General features: G+C 39.6%; 3 protein-coding genes across 13 annotated transcripts in view; 1 reads left to right on the top strand and 2 right to left on the bottom strand.

Moving 5' to 3' along the window:
* The window catches only part of cN-IIIB (cytosolic 5'-nucleotidase IIIB), a 32085-nt gene extending 27843 nt beyond the window's left edge, over positions 1-4242 (bottom strand). For 3 of the 6 annotated variants that reach the window (XM_076195880.1, XM_076195885.1, XM_076195886.1), the window contains exons 1-2: positions 621-733; positions 139-414 (exon numbers count right to left, since the gene is read on the bottom strand). In XM_076195880.1, coding sequence (XP_076051995.1) covers positions 139-351 — 213 coding nt within the window. In that variant the 5' untranslated portion in view covers positions 352-414; positions 621-733. Of the gene's footprint in view, positions 1-138; positions 415-620; positions 734-3960; positions 4073-4154 lie in introns of those variants that run through there. The other 3 variants (XM_076195882.1, XM_076195881.1, XM_076195884.1) reach the window with 3 other exon arrangements.
* Positions 406-2157, bottom strand: LOC143030382 (uncharacterized). Its single transcript, XM_076193531.1, has 2 exons — positions 1519-2157; positions 406-414 (listed from the first exon to the last, which is right to left on the bottom strand). The coding sequence occupies exons 1-2, from the start codon at positions 2155-2157 to the stop codon at positions 406-408; spliced, it is 648 nt and encodes a 215-aa protein (XP_076049646.1).
* LOC143031703 (uncharacterized) overlaps positions 3453-21316 on the top strand; it is a 78652-nt gene continuing 60788 nt past the window's right edge. For 4 of the 6 annotated variants that reach the window (XM_076195879.1, XM_076195878.1, XM_076195872.1 and 1 more), the window contains exons 1-8: positions 3453-3572; positions 7862-8025; positions 8405-8575; positions 10455-10651; positions 10967-11065; positions 11746-11923; positions 13566-13759; positions 18620-18932. In XM_076195879.1, coding sequence (XP_076051994.1) covers positions 7920-8025; positions 8405-8575; positions 10455-10651; positions 10967-11065; positions 11746-11923; positions 13566-13759; positions 18620-18932 — 1258 coding nt within the window. In that variant the 5' untranslated portion in view covers positions 3453-3572; positions 7862-7919. Of the gene's footprint in view, positions 3573-5206; positions 5313-5384; positions 5531-7861; positions 8026-8404; positions 8576-10454; positions 10652-10966; positions 11066-11745; positions 11924-13565; positions 13760-18619; positions 18933-21316 lie in introns of those variants that run through there. The other 2 variants (XM_076195876.1, XM_076195875.1) reach the window with 2 other exon arrangements.

Genomic DNA, 21316 nt, shown 5'->3' with positions numbered 1-21316 from the left:
ATCATGCAATAACTTATGGTAAAAAACACACACACACACACATTATATATATAAATATATATATTTATATGTATATACTGTATATGAAAAGAGTAGACTCAAATAACGTAGTTTGAACAAATGTACGAAGCCACACACTTTCTCCAATAACGGATACTCCGGCATCCTTGTGACGGAACTGTTTGGTTGCAAAAAAGTCGTAGAACTGGCACAGTCGCTGCTCTTGTCTCTCATCGGTACACGTCGCTTCGGAGAAGTCGCGGCCTCCTCTGCTAGTTTTCTTCCAGCTGTCAACAAACGGCCCACCTGTCTCCTAGTGGGACCTGCAATGCTTTGACGACCGCTAAGCATCGGGCATTTTTCTTTGCCGAAGTCAAAGATGGTTGTCCCTATGCTTGACTACTTTCAATCTTCCTGAAAAAAAAAAGAACAAATAAATAAAATACAAATAAACACAATAAATCAATCAAAAAAGTAAATAAAGTATTTGGCTTATGTATATCAATAATCTATTATTTTTTCAGATTTTCATCCGATCAACTCTACATGAAATGCATTTCTTCCTAAATGCCCTAAGTTACACATGGGGAAGGATTTTTACGATACAACAAAAATCAAACCTCATATTGTACTTCATCATCAATAACCTGTGTCTTTACCCTACTCAGTGTTACTACACTAAAAAGACGGAGCCACTGAAGTGGAACGGGAGAAATTTACAATACTTATCATGATAAGATAAGATAAGAAGGAACGGTGATGGATGGGGGAGGGAGTAGGGTGTATGCCTTGGACTTGGCTACCTCCCTTATATGGGGGGAAAAACCTCTTAGTGTATATAATATATATATATATATCATTAAAATGAATGGCAAGCTTGTTATGACATACATAATTTATAAAAAAGCCATGGCTTTTTTTATAAATTATGTATGTTATTCCACAGCATGACATACGGAGATTTATTAAGGTTACTGCCTACAGAAGGCAAGATTACTCTAAGAGAGAAAAATACAACAAGAAGCTCTGTCATAACAAGCTTGCCATTCATTTTAATGAAATATGCTTGAGGGAAAACCTCCTGCCCATTTACACTATGAATATGTATATATATATATATATATATATATATATATATACATAGATAGCAGAATAACATTTCTAGGAATCACGGCCCAATGGTAAAAATGAATCACCTTCTACACACACACTCATAGTTATGAAACACATTTAATGAATAAAGAATCTAAGACAACATCAATGGGAGTAAGCATCACAATTCATCCCAGTAGATGGCTCCACTGTACCATCAGTTGTAGTAAACACACAATGGCGTCCTATGAAAATTGGACAGTTCAGCATTTAAAGGTTAATTGGCAACAAGAGGAGCACTTGTCTCTGGGAGGAAAGAGAATTTGATAGAAAGGTAAGATATCATACTTACTTTCAACACAATTTCAAGTAACAATAGTCCTTTGTTAATGTGTAAATATTCATTTTATTGGTCGGAGTGTTCACCTTAACGTCTAACGAAGCAAACAAATCTTGTAATCTAATACCACGGTCTGCCATAATACTGTCCCCAGATTCAAACATATGTCCTTGTCTGTCAGATGCACTGCCACTGTAGCTATCACTCACATAAGAAGTTAGTCCACCTGGAGTGCAGCCGATCATTGTCTTCAATGTGTTGCAATTTCTACAAGTCGAAAAAGTTGCACTTTGTGCATTAACATTACTGGGTTTTTGAATCGGCACCTCTGTTGCATCCAAAATTACTCTTGTTGATGGAAATTGTTTTTTGAAGTTCACTGGCATTAAATCCTGCACTGTGTTTCTTTCAGGCCAAAAAATTATTTCTTGGAGTTGGTTGAACATAAAATTAATCCATACATTCACAACTTTTGACACATAAGTTTGACAGATTCTGAACAAAATTGATAATTCAATATCATCTTTGGCCTGTCTCAACTTGATTATAGTTAAAAACAACTGATCTTCCGCTAAAAATAAATCATAGTCCATTCCATCAAGATTATTGACAGCTGGACCAAGCACAGAGATTAAGGAAAAATGTGCAAAGTCATTAAATCCTGTATAATACTGAATGGCCTTATTGTAATTTTTAAACCAGAAGATGGAGAATCTAGCATTCATAGAATTTAGTATCTCACACTGGATACCGTAGTCCTGGATCTTTTTCTCTCCGTCAGCATCACTTTGAAGAATCTCATTTTCCCTTTCAGCTGACACTACCTCTTCGTTGCCAACATCTTGAATATCTGGTTCATTTTGAAATAAACGTCTCCTCTTAGCTACCCTTTCTGCATTTAGTGTTGAGGTGAACGTGGATGGTGTTGTATTAAAATCAAAAATAGACGGAACTGCACCAGGTTTCAGCCTCTTACAAGAACCTGAAATTAAAGCAAAGAAAAATTTAGTTCTTTGTTTATCTTAGGAAGCAATAGAGTAAGGTTAGAGTAGGTGGTAAAGTCAGGGTTTGAATTTGGGAGTCATAAAAGAACTTTGAAAAAAAAAGTAGCTCTATTAATTTTTTACATAAGTGACACCACAATGAAAGTGTGTTAAAAAACCTACGTAACTGAAGACACATCCTAATTTAAATAGTAAACCTTTAAAATCATGATAACCTTCCTGAGAATATATACAATGACAGGTACATGGGTTAAAAAATAATGGCTGCTCCCCATAACAAAAGTCTTACTACTACACACATTTGACATAATGACACAGCATGGGGAACGGGTTATCTTGCTGAACTGTTAAAAAAGAATAGTGCCTGTTATTTTTCTTTATATATAAATGACAACAAAGTTGAATATCACTTACCTAATAGATCAGCAAGCGTGTTGTCATCTGCTGTAAAATGTTTTTCACACACAACACTGTACTTTCATGGAATCCATGGCTTATTTGTACCTGGTTCAAGGCATTTTATCGTAATTCTCCATTTCATTTTCATCTTCTCATCTGAAGGAAACTTGTGTCCACCCTTATGTGCTGAACATGGTGGAACAGAGCAATGCTGAGGCATTCTAAAGTTAGTTTTATCACATTTGGAAACAAGACTGTAAAACAGGAACTGAACATCATGACTCATAACACAGTGCTGCCATCTGGTGGGGTAATGCGTGCTTACTCCCATTGTTTGATGAGTAAAATCAGAAACAGAACCCCATAAGCACAGCTACAACCTATACATTACACATTTGTAAATACAGCCTCTTACATAAAATTACCAATTTTGACTCAATCACAATAATAATTATAATGCTTAATGGCACAATCTACCAATCATTATGCACCATTTTTACTAAATTGAAAATTTTAACAATACTATTACCATTATCATTCGTTTCTGACAATTTACATAGATGATAGAAAACTAGAGAAAACTAATATTTCATGAGTAAATAAAAGTAAAGATAATACTATACAATACCCAACATTTAGTCATATTATGATTATCATACAGGCATTTCACAGACCAATAATTCTTATCAGTTGGTAACTTGCTGACGTTGGAGCCACAGGCTTAGTCTCTGCTACAGGTAATTAGTCTGCTATTTCATGACGTTGAGAAATGGATATATTTACCTCTGCACTTTCCAACAGTCTTAAATATTTCCAAAGGATAAAACTTATATTTTCATTATAAAAGAAAATATTACTACACACTCGCCAACTATACAAATTTTCACTACCTTGATTTCTTATAGATAACGCAGATAACAAGTATCAATGAAAATGCCTACGGGGGGAGTGAATCATCGAACACGATTGACAACAAGGAGTTATGTTTGTATTATGTAACAAATTGGAGTGTTTCTCTGCGATTAAAAGTGGAATGTTACATATGAGGAACTTACGTTTAAATACACAACAAGAATTCCATTGTCCTTATGAACAATTTAATAATAAAAGCCACATCGCTCTTACCAAGTTTATGGTACCCCAATTGTTGCCCACGACAACACATCTGTCTGATGTAGTAACAACAAACGTAAAATTCAACAAACGACAGTTGTTGTAAGGGAGCAATTATGCATTTGTACAGCATTGCATTTTACATTAAACGTACAAGTAATTCTATGAAGCAGAGATACCAAAGAAACGTCATTGAAAAAAATCACCTCACATCTGCCTCACACCACTCTCCCACATTATCAGCTAAAGTTGAATCACCATTTTGTTAATTTGTGGACGTAATTTTTTTCTATAATCACTTTTCATGGTAACTGTATGGTGGAGATTGACACATTCTCTATCATTTATAATTATCAGCTGTACACGCTCGGGAGAATTTTCTAATGATAATAGAATCATCTGACGTTTACCAAAATAATTCTTTAAGAAGGCAACCCTTTCGAATTTATCAATCGAAAGGGGATAATCGAGATAAAAGTTGTATATATAAATAAAAACTGCCATGTATGGGATACAAGTTTGGTAATGAATCAAGTAATACTAAACGTTGTGGAATATATCAAGGTACAACGTAATGGCGGTAAGAAAAAAACAAAACAGTACCAATAGGTACTTCATTACATAAGTTGACAACTCTTTTTTTTTATTTCCTCCTCACTTTCCTTCTCCAACACTTGATTCCTCCCTCTACGTTTAGGTAACCAGGCAGCATAGAATCGACCTGGCAACACACCTAATTTATCCCAGATGTAATACCCAATCCTATACTCTACTTCATTCTTGATACTTGAATTGTTTACTTCAGCCAATGAATTTATTTTTTCTCATTTGCATAAATTAGCACATGGTATATCTGAAATATTTGACCAGCAACGCTAAACAGGACACGTTCATGAAATATATACCAATATAAATTATCGTAGTACAAAAGTTAAATTATGAACAGAAAGCTGTTTAGCAGCCATTTCATAGCTTGTCTCAGCGATACAACTTATATATGTATAATCGAATAAAATTAGTCAGCTGTTAGCCATATTAAGATATGTACATCTTGGCACAAAAAGGGTTGATATTTTACAGAAGACATACAATATAGCAGGCCAAAATCAAAATTGGCGCTCAAAACAATTGAAGATAATTTGATATAACAAATTTTTCAACTAATCTTGTTGAATATTCTTTAATAATAAAAGATATATGATGCTCTACTTTCATGTGTGAAATAAGTCATCAGTTTGAATTGAAATGCAGATCAGCTGGTTTTTATTCGTTCGAATTTGGCTAAGACTTTAGTTGTCAAAACGGTTGTTATACATTTGCATATCAGGATTACCGTGCGCTTATTACTGCAAAACACTAGCAATGTATGTACATATAGTAGTTTTTTGTAACTGAAAAACTAAATTAGGATCGTGGTTTTAAAAAATTCTGTAACTCATGCTTACGAACAGTTTTTAATGTCGAGTGACAACAAACAGTAATAAGCAAATTTCTTAGTCTGTGTTGATGAATACTTATGTATTTAGGTTAATGCTTCATAATTGTATTGAACTAGGAAACTAAACTAGATGCCTCCAACCAGGTGAGAATGAAATATGATTGAATCGTAATTAATTCATCAGTACAATAGTCGTGCATAATGATAATAGTGGTGTGTAACGATGGGAGGTAAATCTTGCAACTTTAAGTTTATAAGATATATGCGCACTTGGTTGTTGCATTATTTCATTAAGTGGGAAAGTGACTCATAAATCTGACTCAGATAATATTTCTTCATTGTGTGATCTCCCACCAGTTTTTGCCAAAACAAATATCAGTTCCAGTTGGTCTATTGAGGAAAGAATTCTTATTCTCACAAATTTATCAAATTTTAATAAAAAACGAATATAGAAGTTGAGTTACTGGAAGAAGCTTATGACTGAGGTATCAACTACATAAAAATGGATGCAATTTTTGTTTTATGTATTAAATTTCTGGTCTTGTGTTTACCAAATTTTGTCAAGCCTTCTTTCAGATTTCTTCACAGATTGAGACTTGATACTATGGTAGATTATTGCTAAGTCCATTTTTTTATTTCCATCTTGATCTTGTGTTATACTTCATCAAATAACTTCCTTAAATTGTGTTTTTCCTCTCACAGTTAAAACACTTGTTGAAAAAAATCTGTTTTATACTTTCCATTGAAGATGTCATATGTTTCAATTATATCCGTAAAAGATCTTCTCTACGCTAGTGACGGTAGCTTTAATATCCCTGGTCTTTCTTTGTATGGTTTCTCTCTTATACTGGTAACAGCTGGTGGCCTTATATTTAATATTTTCTGCAGTTATAGTAACCTTCGTTGGATATGTATTACGTACCTGGTCAGCACATTCCAGATTCATTCTCACTAGCATTAAGTGCTGCAGCTTAAACATTTTATTGCACAAACTAAGAAATGTTCTGATTTATCTTACAATCTTATTTGCTTTTTCTTTATTTTTCTACAAGATATTCTAAGAAAGCGAGCTTGTCTTTAGTAATTATGCTTAAATCTAAAGATGGCATTTTTTCTAGATATCTTAGGATTTTAATCTAAACTGATATACTATTTCCCAGAGAGTAAACTACTCCAATGGAGTAGCATATCAGTGGGAATAATATGGGATTTTTACTCAAATCCATTGCAAGCATAGAGTTTGAATAACAAAAAATAATTGTAAATACCCTCAGACAATTCTCAAGAACCAACCTTGCCTATGCTGCCACAGCATGACTATGCTTTCACAACATAATGATGCTTAAACAGCATAATGATGCTTCCACAGCATGGTTCCTAACTATCCTCAAAATAAAGACAAACCTTTGACAACACAGATTTGATCACACAGGGAGTTAGCTTGAGCTCAAACAGACACAGGTGACAGAAGCAACACAGGTAACATAGGTGACACAGGTGACATAATTAAAGTACAGTTTGGATTCCTAGCTCACTTGAAATGCTTCTTGATGTGCTACATGAGCATTTCAAGCAAGAGAGAAGCTCAAACTGTACTTCAGTTCAGCAACAAGAAGTCTATCTCTGCCCTGTGCTGTGTCACCTATGTCCCCTGTGATGCATTGTATTTATGGCAGCCAATGCTGCATACGAGAATTTGACTCTTGTTGAAGAGGTTAACCCATTAAACTCCGATGACAAGATTCTTGTCATTTGGTCAAATAAAACAAAAAATCATAAAACACCAAAATGTTTGATCAAACAGCACCAGAAAAAGCGAAGCGAGGACTGACGTCATATTTTTCTGGTCTTTGATCAAACATTTTGGTGTTTTATGATTTTTTGTTTTGACCAAATGACAAGAATCTTGTCATCGGAGTTTAATGGGTTAAGAAAGGTCACATGTCAAAAGGATGTGAAGAAACACAGTTTTCCGTAGAGATGCAAAAATATCTGGAATAGCTTAGAAGGTGACATAGCCTAAGCACAAACAACACACGAGTTCAAATCTAAATACGATAATTGGAAATCAAAGGTGTACATTAAGTCGGAACTGTACATGAATTTGAGTCTAGGTATGTTAGAAAATTACAGGAGATGGGACCTGACAAGCGTTGCTCCTTTCCCATATACTACAATTAGGTAAATGCACACAATTGTTACATGGCTCCATGGTGCAGTGGTAGTGTTCACAACCGCACACAGAATCTAAGCTCCGTCCCATGGGAAAATGACGAGAACATAACTCTGTAAGAAACCCAAAACACCATCCACCCATCTCAGTACGTCCTCTGTTAAGATGTCAAAATTGATTGGAGAAGAGGCCTTTAGAATCGCTCAATCAATTCGTCGCCCTGTTTCTCTCCGGCAGGAAACGGATCGCAGTCCTTGTTCTAAAAAAATGCAGGTGATCAAAAAAATTTCTCGTGTTTTCAGGCTGCTACGGGTGATGCTGGATGTGCGGTGATCGTGCGAAGGGTATCGGAGGGTGGACATGGATGGAGGAGGAGGAGGAGTCGTTGGGAGGGCCTGCCGCCTAGCCCACTCCCTCAGGCACTCCACGGACCTTCTCCTCACGCAGAGACACAAGCTCCTACTAGGTGAATTTTGGACACAGAGTCATTGATGTTCTCTCTCTCTCTCTCTCTCTCTCTCTCTCTCTCTCTTTTTATAGATGGGGAGAAATGACTTCTTCCGGCTGCCTCAATTTTCTGCATGAGGGGACAGAGTGGGGTGGGGGGGTTGCCGGTTAAATGAAGTGGCCCAGAAGAAGCCAAGATAGGAGGGAGAGAGGGAGGGGTGGTGAATGGGAGTGGAGTATGTGGGGATGAAATGGGTGGGAGTGGATTTATGCCTTTTGATTTTGGCTACCTCCCTTGTAAGGGAGAAAGAGCCCTTGGTACAGTATATGTTTTTTTTTTTTTTTTTTTCTGGTAAATTACAAAGCCTTGCACAACCCCTTCCCATTCTTGCTGTCAGACTTGAAGACCTTGGAGGAGATCCTGGAGGCCTTTGAGCTGATCCTGGATGCGGAGCAGCACACCAACTTCCACGTCTTGGCTCCCAACCACCGTGAGGACCCCAACATCGCCCAACTACAGTTCCTCTACGACCTCTTCCAGAAAGTGCACGGACTGCGGCTTTGCGGCAGTAGGTGTCGATAATGGGTTGTGGTTTTCAGCTGTGAACTATTGGGGATTGTCAGGTGCTTTCTGAGTGTTAATAAAAAAAAAAAGCCTCACCTTTGTGAGATTGTGTGGGCATATGTATTTACCTAATTTTACTGTAAAGAAAAAATCAATGCTCATTGGGTCCTGTTTCCTAGTTTCCAATTTACTTAGTTGTATCTTATGGAAAGGGGAGCTTCGCTCGTGGTGTCCTGTCTCTGTATCTCACCATATCTAATTTGTTCTGAAATTCTTGTATTGTTTTTGCACACACTATTTAGTCTAGTGTGTTCCATACATCCACCACTCTGCGTTGAAAGCTGTTTTTCTTTTTCAGGTCTCTTCTATAATTGTCTTTTTGAGTTTCCTCTCATGACCTCTTGTGTTTCTCGAATCCCAATTTAGTAAGTCTTTTCTATCAAGGACCTCCATACCTCTCATAATTCTGTCTTTTCTATCAAGGACCTCCATACCTCTCATAATTCTGTGTGTGTAGGCATGTGCATTTACCTAATTGTACTGTAAAGGACAAACAAAAAATGCTCATTGGGTCCTGTCTCCTAGTTTCCAATTTATCATACCTAGCCTCAAATTCATGCTAGTTGTATTTATCTAGTTGTATTATACAGGAAGGGGAGCTATGCTCACAGTGACCTGTCTTTGCATCTCACAACATCTAGTTTGTTCTTAAATTCTTGTATGGTGTTTGCACACACTATTGTTTCGTCCAATTTGTTCAAGACATCCACCACTCTGTGTGGGGAAACTGTTCTTTTTCAGATCTCTTCTATAACTATCCTTTTTGAGTGTCGTTTCATGTCTCCTTGTTTTTCTTCTATCCCACTTCAATAAGTCTTCTCTATCAAGGACTTTCATGCCTTTCATGATTCATGGCCAATAGATTGCTTCATTCTCTTCTTTGTTCCAGGGTTGGTATAGTTCCAGTTTAGACAGTCTTTGCTTGTATGACCATTTTGAAAGTGTTGGGGCCATCTTTGTCATTGCTCTTTGGATTCTTTATATTTTCCTTGTATTCTTTTTTGTACTGGGTGACTATAGTGTTGCAGTGTACACCAGTCTTGGTCTTATCAGTGTGACTAGTATTTTTTTTACCATTACCTCATCCAAGTAATTAAAAGCCACCTTTATTGATCTTAGTAAATAGTAGGTTTCTGTGACTATTTTGTTTATCTGCTTTAATGGGGACTTTGGTGATAATTACTCTTAGGTCCTTTTCGGAACCAACTTTCTTTATTTCTTTTGCACCAATTTTATATTGTCATGATGTTCTTCTTTTTTACTTTTTCCAAATTCCATTAAACTACATTTCTTAATGTTTAAGTCCACTTCCCACTTATGACTCCATTCCCAGACCCTGTTCAGATCTCTCTGTAGTGAGTCACAGTCCGTTTGATTACTTACTTTCTTAAACAATTTTGCATCATCTGCAAAGAAGTTCATGTAACATTCCACACCCTTATCCATGTCATTCACATAACAAACATTATTGGAGCCAATACTGATCCTTGTGGAACTCCACTAATCTCCTCTTCCCAAGTGTGTGTGTGTGTGTGTGTGTCTGTGTGTGGAGAGGGGAGAGGCATTGACTTGGCCACCCTCTTATAAGGAGGGAGAAGTTATTTTGGTACATGTGTACGTTTGCGTATATATATCATTATTGTCATGATTATTATTATTATGATTTATTTAATCTTATTTTATATTATTCATTTATTTATTTTATTTTTTGTCTGACCTTGTGTGAGACCAAAAAGCTTTCTATCAGCACACTATACCGTCGTAATTCAACAGAGATATCATAATTCAACGAAGATTCATTTCCGTATACCACGTGTTTTCAGGAGATTCCAGGGAGGAGCTGTGCGAGGGAAGCGTGAGCATTCGCTGCTTCCGTGGCATACAAGAGCTGGAGTTGAACTATGTGCCGGTGGATCACTTGAAAGGTCTCCAGAGTCTCCGACCGTCCTTGGTTTCCATTACTGCCACCAGATGTCTCCATACGCTCACGGACCTGTTCGTGGCTTGCGGAGCTGACAAGGTAGGTGGGAGGAGAAGGATGCACTGTCAACGGTTCTGTGTTTGTACGTGTGCATAATTGTACGCATAAACAAAGCGCTTATTTTATGGGATACGAGTCCTTCTGCCGGAACTCTTTATCCATTGGAATGTTTTTTAATACGGACTTTATACAAAAATCGTTACGGAAGTAACTTTTTTTAAACACGGATTTTATACAAAAGTCATTACAGAGGTGGCATCAGAAGAAGGAACCAGACTGACAATATACTTCAGAAAACGACCCGCTAGTCATATGCCACCCTTGTGATCGTTCCGTCCCCTCTTTGTCTTCCAGGCCAGTGAGTTCCAATGGGAGCGATTGCACGAAGCACACCTGAGCAATAATCCGATACAGAATTTGGATGTCAGCCTCGCCTTACTGCCGCACCTTAAGGTGACTGTACTCCTGTGTTCAATTTCTCTCTCTCTCTCTTTTTGTGACCTGTGTTCAATTTTTTATTTTATTTTATTGTTATTATTATTCATTATTATTATTATTTTTTTAATTGAAAGGTCTTCTCCCCTTATAAGAGAGGTAGCCTGGTAAGACATGCACCCACTCTCATCCACCATCCATTAAGTTTTTATGTAGATATATCCCTCTCTCTCCACTCTCTATCTCTCTCTCCTCTTTCTGTCCTCCCTCCTCTCTCCTTTTTCTGTCTCTCTTCTCTCTCTTCTCTTTCTCCTCTCTCCTTTTTCTCTCTTCTTTCTCCTCTCTCCTTTTTCTCTCTTCTTTCTCCTCTCTCCTTTTTCTCTCTTCTTTCTCCATTCTCTCTCTCCATTCTCTCTCTCCTCTCTCTCTCCTTTCTCTCTCTCCTCTCACTTTCTCTCCACTCTCCTCTTTCTCTCTCCTCTCCCTCTCTTCACTCTCTCAAAATTATTTTTTACATACATATACCAAGGCTTTTTCCCCCTTCCAAGGGAGGTAGTTTTGATATTTTTATTTTATTTTATTTTGTTATTTTTGTGTATCCCACCAATACATTGTATGTCCCGAAGGTTTTAAGATTTCATTTGTATCGTGAATTTATCATTTACACGCAGTGAGCACGCTTATTTGTTTGCTGTCAGGTCCTCGACTTGAGTCACTGCCACCTTGGGAACACGGACGGCCTCGACCGCCTGCCCTCACTGGCTTTCCTCAACCTCAGTCACAACCGCCTCACTGCACTGCCAACCCTTGCACCAGCCGCATCTCACGCTCTTACTGCTCTCGTCATCAACAACAACTTCCTCTCGCACATCGAAGGTATGTTTCCTGCATGAGTGGATTTTTTGTTGTTTCACCTTGTACGTATGTTTTTTGCCCCTTACAAGGGAGGTAGCCAAAAAAAACAAAGGCATCATAAAATCCATTCCCACCCATTCCGACCTTCACATACTCCGCTCCTGTTCACCCCCCTCCCTCCCTCTTATCTTGGCTCCTCCTGAATGACAGGTCATCCCTGCATCTCGCTCACTGCCCTGGGTCAGAAGGAGTGTCACAAGACACAGCACATCCACAGCAAGGCAGCTTCATTAAATTGGCAAAAAAAAAAAAAAAAAACTCTCCGTCCTCTCATGCAGAAAAGGAGAATACGGGGAGAAATCCCTTCGGGCTGTGTCAAATTATTTCCCACTCCCCCTCATGCATGACAACATCATCCATACACAACCAGTTTCCATTCACCCGTCTTCATGTTTCGTGCACGAGTAGTTTTTTGTTATTTGTTTCACTGACGAGGATGGAGGGGGGGTGTGGTCGCCGAATTAATGAAGCGGCCTTGCTGTGGATGTGCTGTGTCTTGCGACACTGCTTCTGACCCAGGGCAGTGGGCGAGATGCAGGGATGACCCATCATTCAGGAGGAGCCAAGATCAGAGGGAGGGAGGGAAGAGGGTGGAAGGGAGTGGAGTATGTGAAGGTCAGAATGGGTGGGAATGGATTTTATGTCTTTGTCTTTTGGCTACCTCCCTTGAAAGGGGGAAAAAGCCATTGGTATGTGTATGTGTTATTAACATTATTATTATTATAGGATCAGCAGATGGGGGTGAAAGGGGCTTTGAACAAGAGAGGAATGTCTGTTGAGCAGGGAAGGGAGAAGGCAGGAGATAGGGGTGAGTGAGTGGAGAATGGCTGTACATGGATGATACAGTAATGCTAGAATGGGAGCGGTTATGTTTGAATGATATTTTGACGCAGCCCGAAAGGATTTCTCCCCTTCTTCTCTATACCATGAGGGGTGTCACCAATTAAGTGAAGTGGCATTACTGTGGATATGCTGTGTCTTTCTACATTGTGTCTGACCCAGGGCAGTGGGCAGGAGAGAGGGATGACCCTTTGTGCCTTTTGACTTTCTTTTTTTATTTATTTATTTATTTATTTTTACATCACAAGCTCCCCCTTATCTGAAGGTTAGGACAGTGCTCCTCACAGAGAGCTTTGTAGCATGGAATTTAATGAACCATGCCCTTGTTGGTTCAACTTTGCTGGTGGCAGGATTCGAACCGCCATCCCCTCGGCCTTCACCGCAAGTAACAATGCCCTAACCTGCTCAGCCCGCAAGCTTTCTCTGATTTAGTTACCTCCCTTATAATGGAGAATGAATCCTTGGTACACAGATAGAATTTTTTTTTCATTATTTATTTATCTTGTTTAATTTTCTATTTTTTGAGTGGAGATTAGTTTTAAATTGTAAAAGAATCTTGTAGAGATGTCATTGAAGTCTTAGAAACACTGACGGCTTATAACCTATGTAGTCAATACTCCGTTCGGGGTGGTGGTGGGGAAGTTTGATAAGATTTCGAAGACAAACAACTGGGAGATATTCTGTCTGGTATTCCTCTTGCTGCACCGCTACTTGGTGCATACATTTTTCTTTTATTCCGCAATTTTTTTGTGTCGTCTCTCAGGAGTCGAGGCCCTCAGCAACCTAGAGGTGCTGGACGTGAGCGACAATGTCCTGGGGGACCCGTCGGGTGTGGACACTCTCTCGTCCCTACCACACTTGAGGAACTTGCGGCTCACTGACAACCCCCTGACCTTCGACATCAACTACCGCATTCATACCATTCGTAGGCTCAACCCAGCAACGGCCAATCATGAGGTGAGTTCGGTTATCTGTTGTTTTGCCCTTCATTATGGACACATTCTGGTGCATTTAAGAAATTTTTCTGAAGTAATGATAGACTAGCTTATTGAGTCTGGAGAAACCCCCAGGCTGTATAAAACTAAACACAATGTGTGTGTGTGTGTATTTACCTAGTCATATCTTACGGGAAGGGGAGCTATGCTCATGGTGTCCTGTTTCTGTACCTTACCATATATAATTTGCTCTTAAATTCATGTATGGTTTTTGCCACACACTATTTGTTCCATACATCCACCGTTGTATGGGGAAAGCTGTTCTTTTTCAGGTCTCTTCTATAACTGTCCTTTTTGAGTTTCCATGTTTCTCCCCGTCTTCTCCTTTTATGCATGGGGGGACGGAGAGCCCCCCCCTCTCCGTCCCCCCGATTTAATGAAGCGGCCTTGAGGGGGATGTGCTGTGCCTTGCAACACTGCCTCTGACCCAGGGCAGTGGACAAGGTGCAGGGATGACCCATCATCCAGGAGGTGCTAAGATAAGAGGGAGGGTGGAGGGGTGGGAATGATTTTATGCCTTTTCCTTTTTGGCTACCTCCCTTGTAAGGGGGAAAATGCCTTGGTATATGTATGTCCTCTTGTATTTCTCATATCCCATTTTAGTAAGTCTTATCTATTGAGGACTTGCGTACCTCTCAGGTCTCCTCTTTCTCTTCTTTGTTCCAGGGTCAGTAACTCAAGTTTTGAGTCTCTTTGTATGACAGTTCTGAAAGTGTGGGGGCCATCTCCATAGTTGCTCTTTGGATTCTTTCAATTTTCTTTACATTTTTTTTTGGTTACCATAGTGCTGCTGTGTACTCCAGTCTAGGTCTTATCAGTGTGACTAGAATTTTCTTCACCATTTCTTCATCCAAGTAAATACCATTTTTATTTACCTTAGTAAATTGTAGGTTTTTCCGACACTTTTTTTATCTATTTATCAGGGACAGTGGACGGGATGCAGGGATGACCCGTCATCCAGGAGGTGCCAAGATGGGAGGGAGGGAGGGGAGTGGAATATATGAGAAATGAAATGGGTGGAAGTGATTTCTATGCCTTTTTCTTTTTGGCTACCCCCCGTGTAAGGGGGAAAAAGCCTTTGGTATATGTATGTATGCATTTATCAGGGAACATGTCCTTTTCAAATCCCATGTTCTTTACACCCTTTTTGCTGATTTTACTTTTTCCAAATTCCATTATACTATATTTCCTGATCACTGTCCAGTAATGTCGTTACACATTAGTAATTGCACTAAAAACCCACTATTATTTGGATTTAAGAAAAGAAGGAAATAACGAATTTCTGTATATTTCGATCACTTGCTGTGATCCTCTTCAAGCGGAATACAAGCAAGTGATCGAAATATACGGAAATTCGTTATTTCCTTCTTTTCTTAAATCCAAATAATAGTGGGTTTTTAGTGCATATTTCCTGATATTGAAGTCCACTTTCCACTTTTGGCTCTATTCCCAAATTTTGTTCAGATCCCTCTGCATCAACTGAGTCTATTTCAGTTCTCACTTTTCTCAACAACTTTGCGTCATCAGCAAAGAGGTTCTTGTAATTGTCTACACCCTCGTCCATGTCATTCACATAGATAGGATCCTTGTGGAACTCCACTAATCACCTCTTCCCAAGTAGAACCTTTATCTCTGAGCTCTACTTTCATTTTTCTTCCATGCAAAAAGTCCTCCATCCATTTTAATAGTTTACCTTGTATCCCTCCTATGGTTTTCATCTTTTCTAATAGTTTTCTATATGGCTCTTTATCAAAAGCTTTTTGTAGGTCTAGGAAAACACAATCAGCCCATCTGTCCCTTTCCTGTATTATATCTAATAGTCTTGAGTAGAAGCAAATCAGATTTGTAGTACATGATATTCCCTGTCTGAATCCAATCTGTCTTGGGTTTGGTATGTTGTTCTTTTCCAGGTGTTTTGTCCATCTATTTTTAATGGCTTTTTCACTGATTTTGGCTATGGCACGTGTAAGTGAAATTGGTGTTTAGTTTGTCGGGTCTTCCTTGTTTCCTCCTTTATTGGTTCGATGTTGGCCTTTTTCCAGTTTTCTGGTATTTTTCCTTCCTTAAGCAAACAACTTGTTATATATTTTGCCTACCAATTCTTCTTTACACTCCTTTAGTATCCAGTTTGCAATTCCATCTGGGCCATGCAATTTCCTGACATCAAGGCTTGTTATTTGATCCATTATTTCAGCTCGTGTTGCTATTATTTCTTCCATAGAGGGGGGGTTGGTTGGTCCACTTCTCGCCCTTCATCTCAGTGCCATACATTTTCTCTAGTTTAAACCGACTTGAAATGTTTACTCATGACCTCAGTCATATCTATATCTTCGTGTATTTCATGTTCCCCTGGTGTAGTTTCTCTATTTCATACTTGTTTTTAAGTTTCCCATTCACATACATACATACATACATACATATACCAAGGCTTTTTCCCCCTTCCAAGGGAGGTAGCCAAAAAGGGAAAGGCATAAAAACACTCCCACCCATTTCATCCCTAAATACACTCCACACCCCTCCCACCCTTCCTCTCATCTGAGCACCTCCTGGATGACGGGTCATCCCTGCACCCTGCCCACCGCCCTGGGTCAGAAGCAGTGTCGCAAGACACAGTACATCCACAGCAAGGCCGCTTCATTTAATCGGCGACCCCCCCTCTCCGTCCCCCTTTGAATACAGGTAAACGTCGACTTACGATGGCCGCGACTTACGATTGTTCGACTTTACGATGACGACGACGACGACGACGACGATATGATAATTTAACCCCTTCCATACGGTGCCGCACACGTAGGCGTCATGAGGAGCAAGTGGATTCGCGACGCTGCCATATCGGCGTCTTGATTATATTTATTGTAGTCGCCCCTGTGTTTTTACATTCTCTCAAATGTGCCTTGAATCCCATTCTCTGTGGTTTTCAAAATTCGCGGGTGAAAGAGAGAACGATCGATATAAGCGGTGACTATATTTTATGATGCGAGTATTATTACGTCATGTCGTACGGCTGGCATTGGCTGCTGCCCGCGAGATTTAAGTTCCGTACTGAAAATACATATTATAGTGTTTGAATATGGTAAAAAGGATAAAAATAATTAAATAAACTACTGTACATGTTTAATAGGCTATATTCAGTATCTCTGGTGGTTAATATACAGGTAGGCTAGGTACAGTGACCACGGAACAGTGATACACAAATTGGGGATCGACTTACGATGAAATCGTCTTACGATGGCTCTATCGAAACCTAATGCCATCGTAAGTCGACGTTTACCTGTATAAGGCGAGGACGGGGAGAAATCCCTTCGGGCTGCGTCAAAATTTACTCACACATACTACCCCACCCCCCACCCCCCTGCCCATTCCTCCTCATGCAGTCACAACATCATCCATATACAACCATTCTCCACTCACCTCTGTCTTCCGTCCTCTCCCTTCCTTCCTCAACAGACATTCCCCTCTTCCCCAAAGCCCCCTTCACCTCATCCATCCACCTCATCCTAGGACGTCCCCTCATGTTCACTCCCTCCACATCTGCCTTCCATACCATCCCATTCACACATCTTTAAAATAGTTTTGGATGATCCTTACATTTTTCTATTATGTCTTTTTCATAATTTCTTTTTCCTTCCCTACATATTTTTACATATTCTTTCATTGATGTATATTTGCCACTTTCTAGGATTTTTCTCTTTTTTCTGTCTTTTCCAAGCTTTATGCGTGTGTGTATCAGGGGAGTAAGGGTTTATATCCAGAGAGTCAAGTGAGGAAGGGATAGAGCAAATGATAAATGTAAAGGATGGTTGTAAATGGATTTGGAAATGATGCAGCCTAAAGGGAGGAGGGTGGAGGGGAGTAGAATATATAGAAAATGGAATGGGTGGGAGTGGTTTCTATGCCTTTTTCTTTTTGGCTACCCCCCCATGTAGGGGGAAAAAGCCTTTGGTATATGTATGTATATATGGCAAGATGCAGGATGACCCATCATCCAGGAGCCAAGATAAGAGGGAGGGAGGGAGAGAGGGGGGTGAATGGGAGTGGAGTATGTGGGGATGGAATGGCTGGGAGTGGATTTTACGCATTTGTTTTTTGCTATCTCCCTTGTAAGGGGGAAAAAGATATTGGTATTTGTATGTATATATATTTATGAGTGGACAAAAGAGTGGGGGATAAACCAGCTATGGCTGTAGAGGTGCTGAGCAGTTTGGTTGAGGAAAGGGATGTCCCATCATCCGTGAGGAGGTAAAACGGGAACGACAACCAATGAGCGGTTTTGGATGGGTGTAGGGTAGGTGCACGATTTGACTTGTAATGGGAAAGGGCTAGTTGGTGTATGTGTCTTCACCCAAATGGAAATGTGGGTGTTTATGTAATGTATCGTTCAAGAATTCTGAGACTGAGAAGTAAACTGTACTCTACAAGTTGTTGTTGTTCCCTAGACTGTCTGTCTGAGCAGTCCCATCTCCCCACGGAATGCCACGGCCAAAACGGGGTTTTCCCACAAATCCTTTATGGAGTTTATGTTGTGTTGTTTGCATGCGTGATTGTGTATAATGCAGTCTTCCATGGCGTGTTGAATAGTATGGGGTGAAGTGTTACATCTTGGGCATTTGTCCACAATGCAGTCATTCAGTCTCTTTTAGTAGCTTAGAAGCGCTGCTGGGTGGTGGGCGCATTGCAGTCTGGCCAGGTGGACTCTGTCCTTTCGTGGGAGAGAGGATTCAGAGGGATGGATATCAGGGGGTCTGGCATGCATTAATGAGTGTACGGGTGTTTTCTTTGGGTTGTGATGGTAATGAAGCTATGTCTTGTGTCTCCTCCACAGGTGTTCTTGGACGGGGAGGTGCTGAACCAGTTCGAGGTGAAGGAGGTGGGGCGGCATCGCCCGTACAGTCGTCTGGGCCGTTCGTCCGTCCTCTCCTCCCTGTCGCTCCCGCCCAGCTCGTGTATTACGCAGTCTCACTCATTCCATTACCCGTATCCAACTCCAGCCCTGTACCTGCCACCTGCTGCTGTTGCTTCCACCACAGGAGATGGGGAGCCAGCGGCAGAGTCGACTCAGGTGTCTTCTGCACCGGCAGCATTGGAGGAAGGAGCTGTGGGTGGCGATATTGTGGCGTCTTCGTACAAGAGCACGGGTATGTTGTGTTGATGATTTTTTTATTTTCTTCTTCTACTTCCAAGTGTTCTGTACCTTCTGCCCTGGACAGTGGACAGGAGACAGGGATGACCCTTCATCCAGGAGGAGCTAAGATAAGAGGCTGGGGGCAGTTGGTGTGTGCCTTTGACTTGGCCACCTTCTATACTATGATGCCTGCATAGGTGTCACGAAGTGCAAGTAGGTGTATGAGGATGCTGTCATTGGCATCTTTATTATATTTAATATGTAGTTGTAGCTGAGTGACCCCCATATTCTTTGAATTGGCCTGATCATATTTTCTGTGGTTATTGATATTCGGAGTGAAAGAGAGGGAATAATGCAGTTCTAACTTCATATTTTATAATGTGAGAATTGTGATGCATCATTGAATTGCCATACATCAGGCAGCTGATGCTGTATGTGAGAATTTGAATTGTATTACAAAGGATTATAAAGGTGGAGCATGCCGACAGGGGACCTTTTGGTCCATAACTAGGTCGGATGTGAAAAAAACATAATGATACAAAAATTAAATTAAATTAAATAAAAATTATAATAATATAAATAACAAAGAAAATAAATGGATAGGTATAGTTATATATAATAAACAAGTAAATAGTATTTGTGGTTAAGTGCAAACACACTGTTTTTCTGTTGGGAGTTTATTATGTAGATCTACACACAAATATGGCAGGAAGTGATCTCTCTCAAGCGGATGCTAGGGAGGCCTGGCCTTGTCTGGGCATGCTTCGGTGCCCACTTTCCTGATACACTGTTGCCAGGCGGAGAAAAGACCAGGCAAAACAATACAGACAACACATCTAGGTATATACATAAGAATATACAGAAACAAGAGAACAATTACATATAATGAGGAATATGCATGCAAAATGGTTAAGGGTAACGTTATGCTAATACCTTAACCCATTCAACTCCGATGACAAGATGTCTTGTCATTTGGTCAAATAAAACAAAAAATCATAAAACACCAAAATGTTTGATCAAACACCAGAAAAATATGACGTCAATCCTCGCTTCGCTCGCAGCGAAGCGAGGACTGACGTCATATTTTTCTGGTGTTTGATCAAACATTTTGGTGTTTTATGATTTTTTGTTTTATTTGACCAAATGACAAGACATCTTGTCATCGGAGTTGAATGGGTTAATACAATGGCACGTAAAATTGGCATAGATGCATACGCCTGTAGCGTACACCTAATGACGTATATATAATCGGTTATATAATTGTGTACAGGGCACTTATATAATGTAATGACTACATAGGCTTACTTATACAAAACATTTACAATAAATATATGTTGATATTAAGTACTCATGTAAAATAAAGAAGTATTACATATACAATAAAGGAGATACATATACAATAACCAAGTAAGGAAGGAATCACTACATGTTAAAGAGGTTAAGGGGAGATAAGCCTTTGATGTATAGATATGGGTTGATTACTGGTTCCTCCTAGCCTGGGACCTGTGATGAGTATGTAATAGGGGTGGGCAATGAAGAAACACTGAGTATGAATAAATTAGTAATTGTATAGCACTACATAGACAATATGTGCGCTTACGTTGGAGACAAGACCAAGACTAACACCAAGCTTACATACCGTGGGAAAACATACACAATTCGTCTTGTTTCTCCTACAAAAAGGTACAAATATACATTGGCAATAATAAAATCAATATACAATAATAAATATATTATACAAGTACGTATGTATGATATACAAGGAATGTTCAATGCTACCATCGCAAGCATTTCCTTGCGATGTATGTTAGAGAGATGGTTTGTTCTCCATGTGGTGGTTTGCAACAACCCTCGGATCCAAGAATTTCTGCATAGAATATTCTTCAAACTTTTGATGCTGAATATATATGGAGAGGAAACTGTGACGTAGTCTGGCGATACCAAGAATGAAGGGATATGTGCTGACTGGTGTGCAAAGGATCTGTCGAGGTTGATTATAAACTTTCATTACTGTGGAGGTGGAAGCTCGCTGGCTGAGTGGGGTTAGGGTGTCCTTACTTGTGGCAAGGGTTGAGGGTATGGCGGTTTGAATCCTGCCACCGGCAAAGTTGAACCAAGGGAATGGTTCATTAAATTCCATGCTACAAAGTCCTCTGTGAGGGGTACTGTCCTACTCTCCCGATAGGGGGGAGTTTGTGACATTAAACCATATCATCACTATGGGGGTGTGATGCAAATGAACGGAATTTTTCTGTGCAGCGGCAAAAATCTGTCAACTGAATATCCCACTATCAGAGAAAAGAAAGTTATTCAAAGATATGTAAATTGTGATCACTGTGATCCTCTTGGAAAAGAAAGAGTTATTTGAAGATAAGGATATTGTGATCCTCTTCAGTG

Source organism: Oratosquilla oratoria, chromosome 12, assembly GCF_046742065.1.
Source record: "Oratosquilla oratoria isolate Oo_2021 chromosome 12, ASM4674206v1, whole genome shotgun sequence".
NCBI lineage: Eukaryota > Metazoa > Arthropoda > Malacostraca > Stomatopoda > Squillidae > Oratosquilla > Oratosquilla oratoria.
Note: the sequence above shows the minus strand (reverse complement) of the source record. Positions and strands in the feature narration are given on the sequence as shown.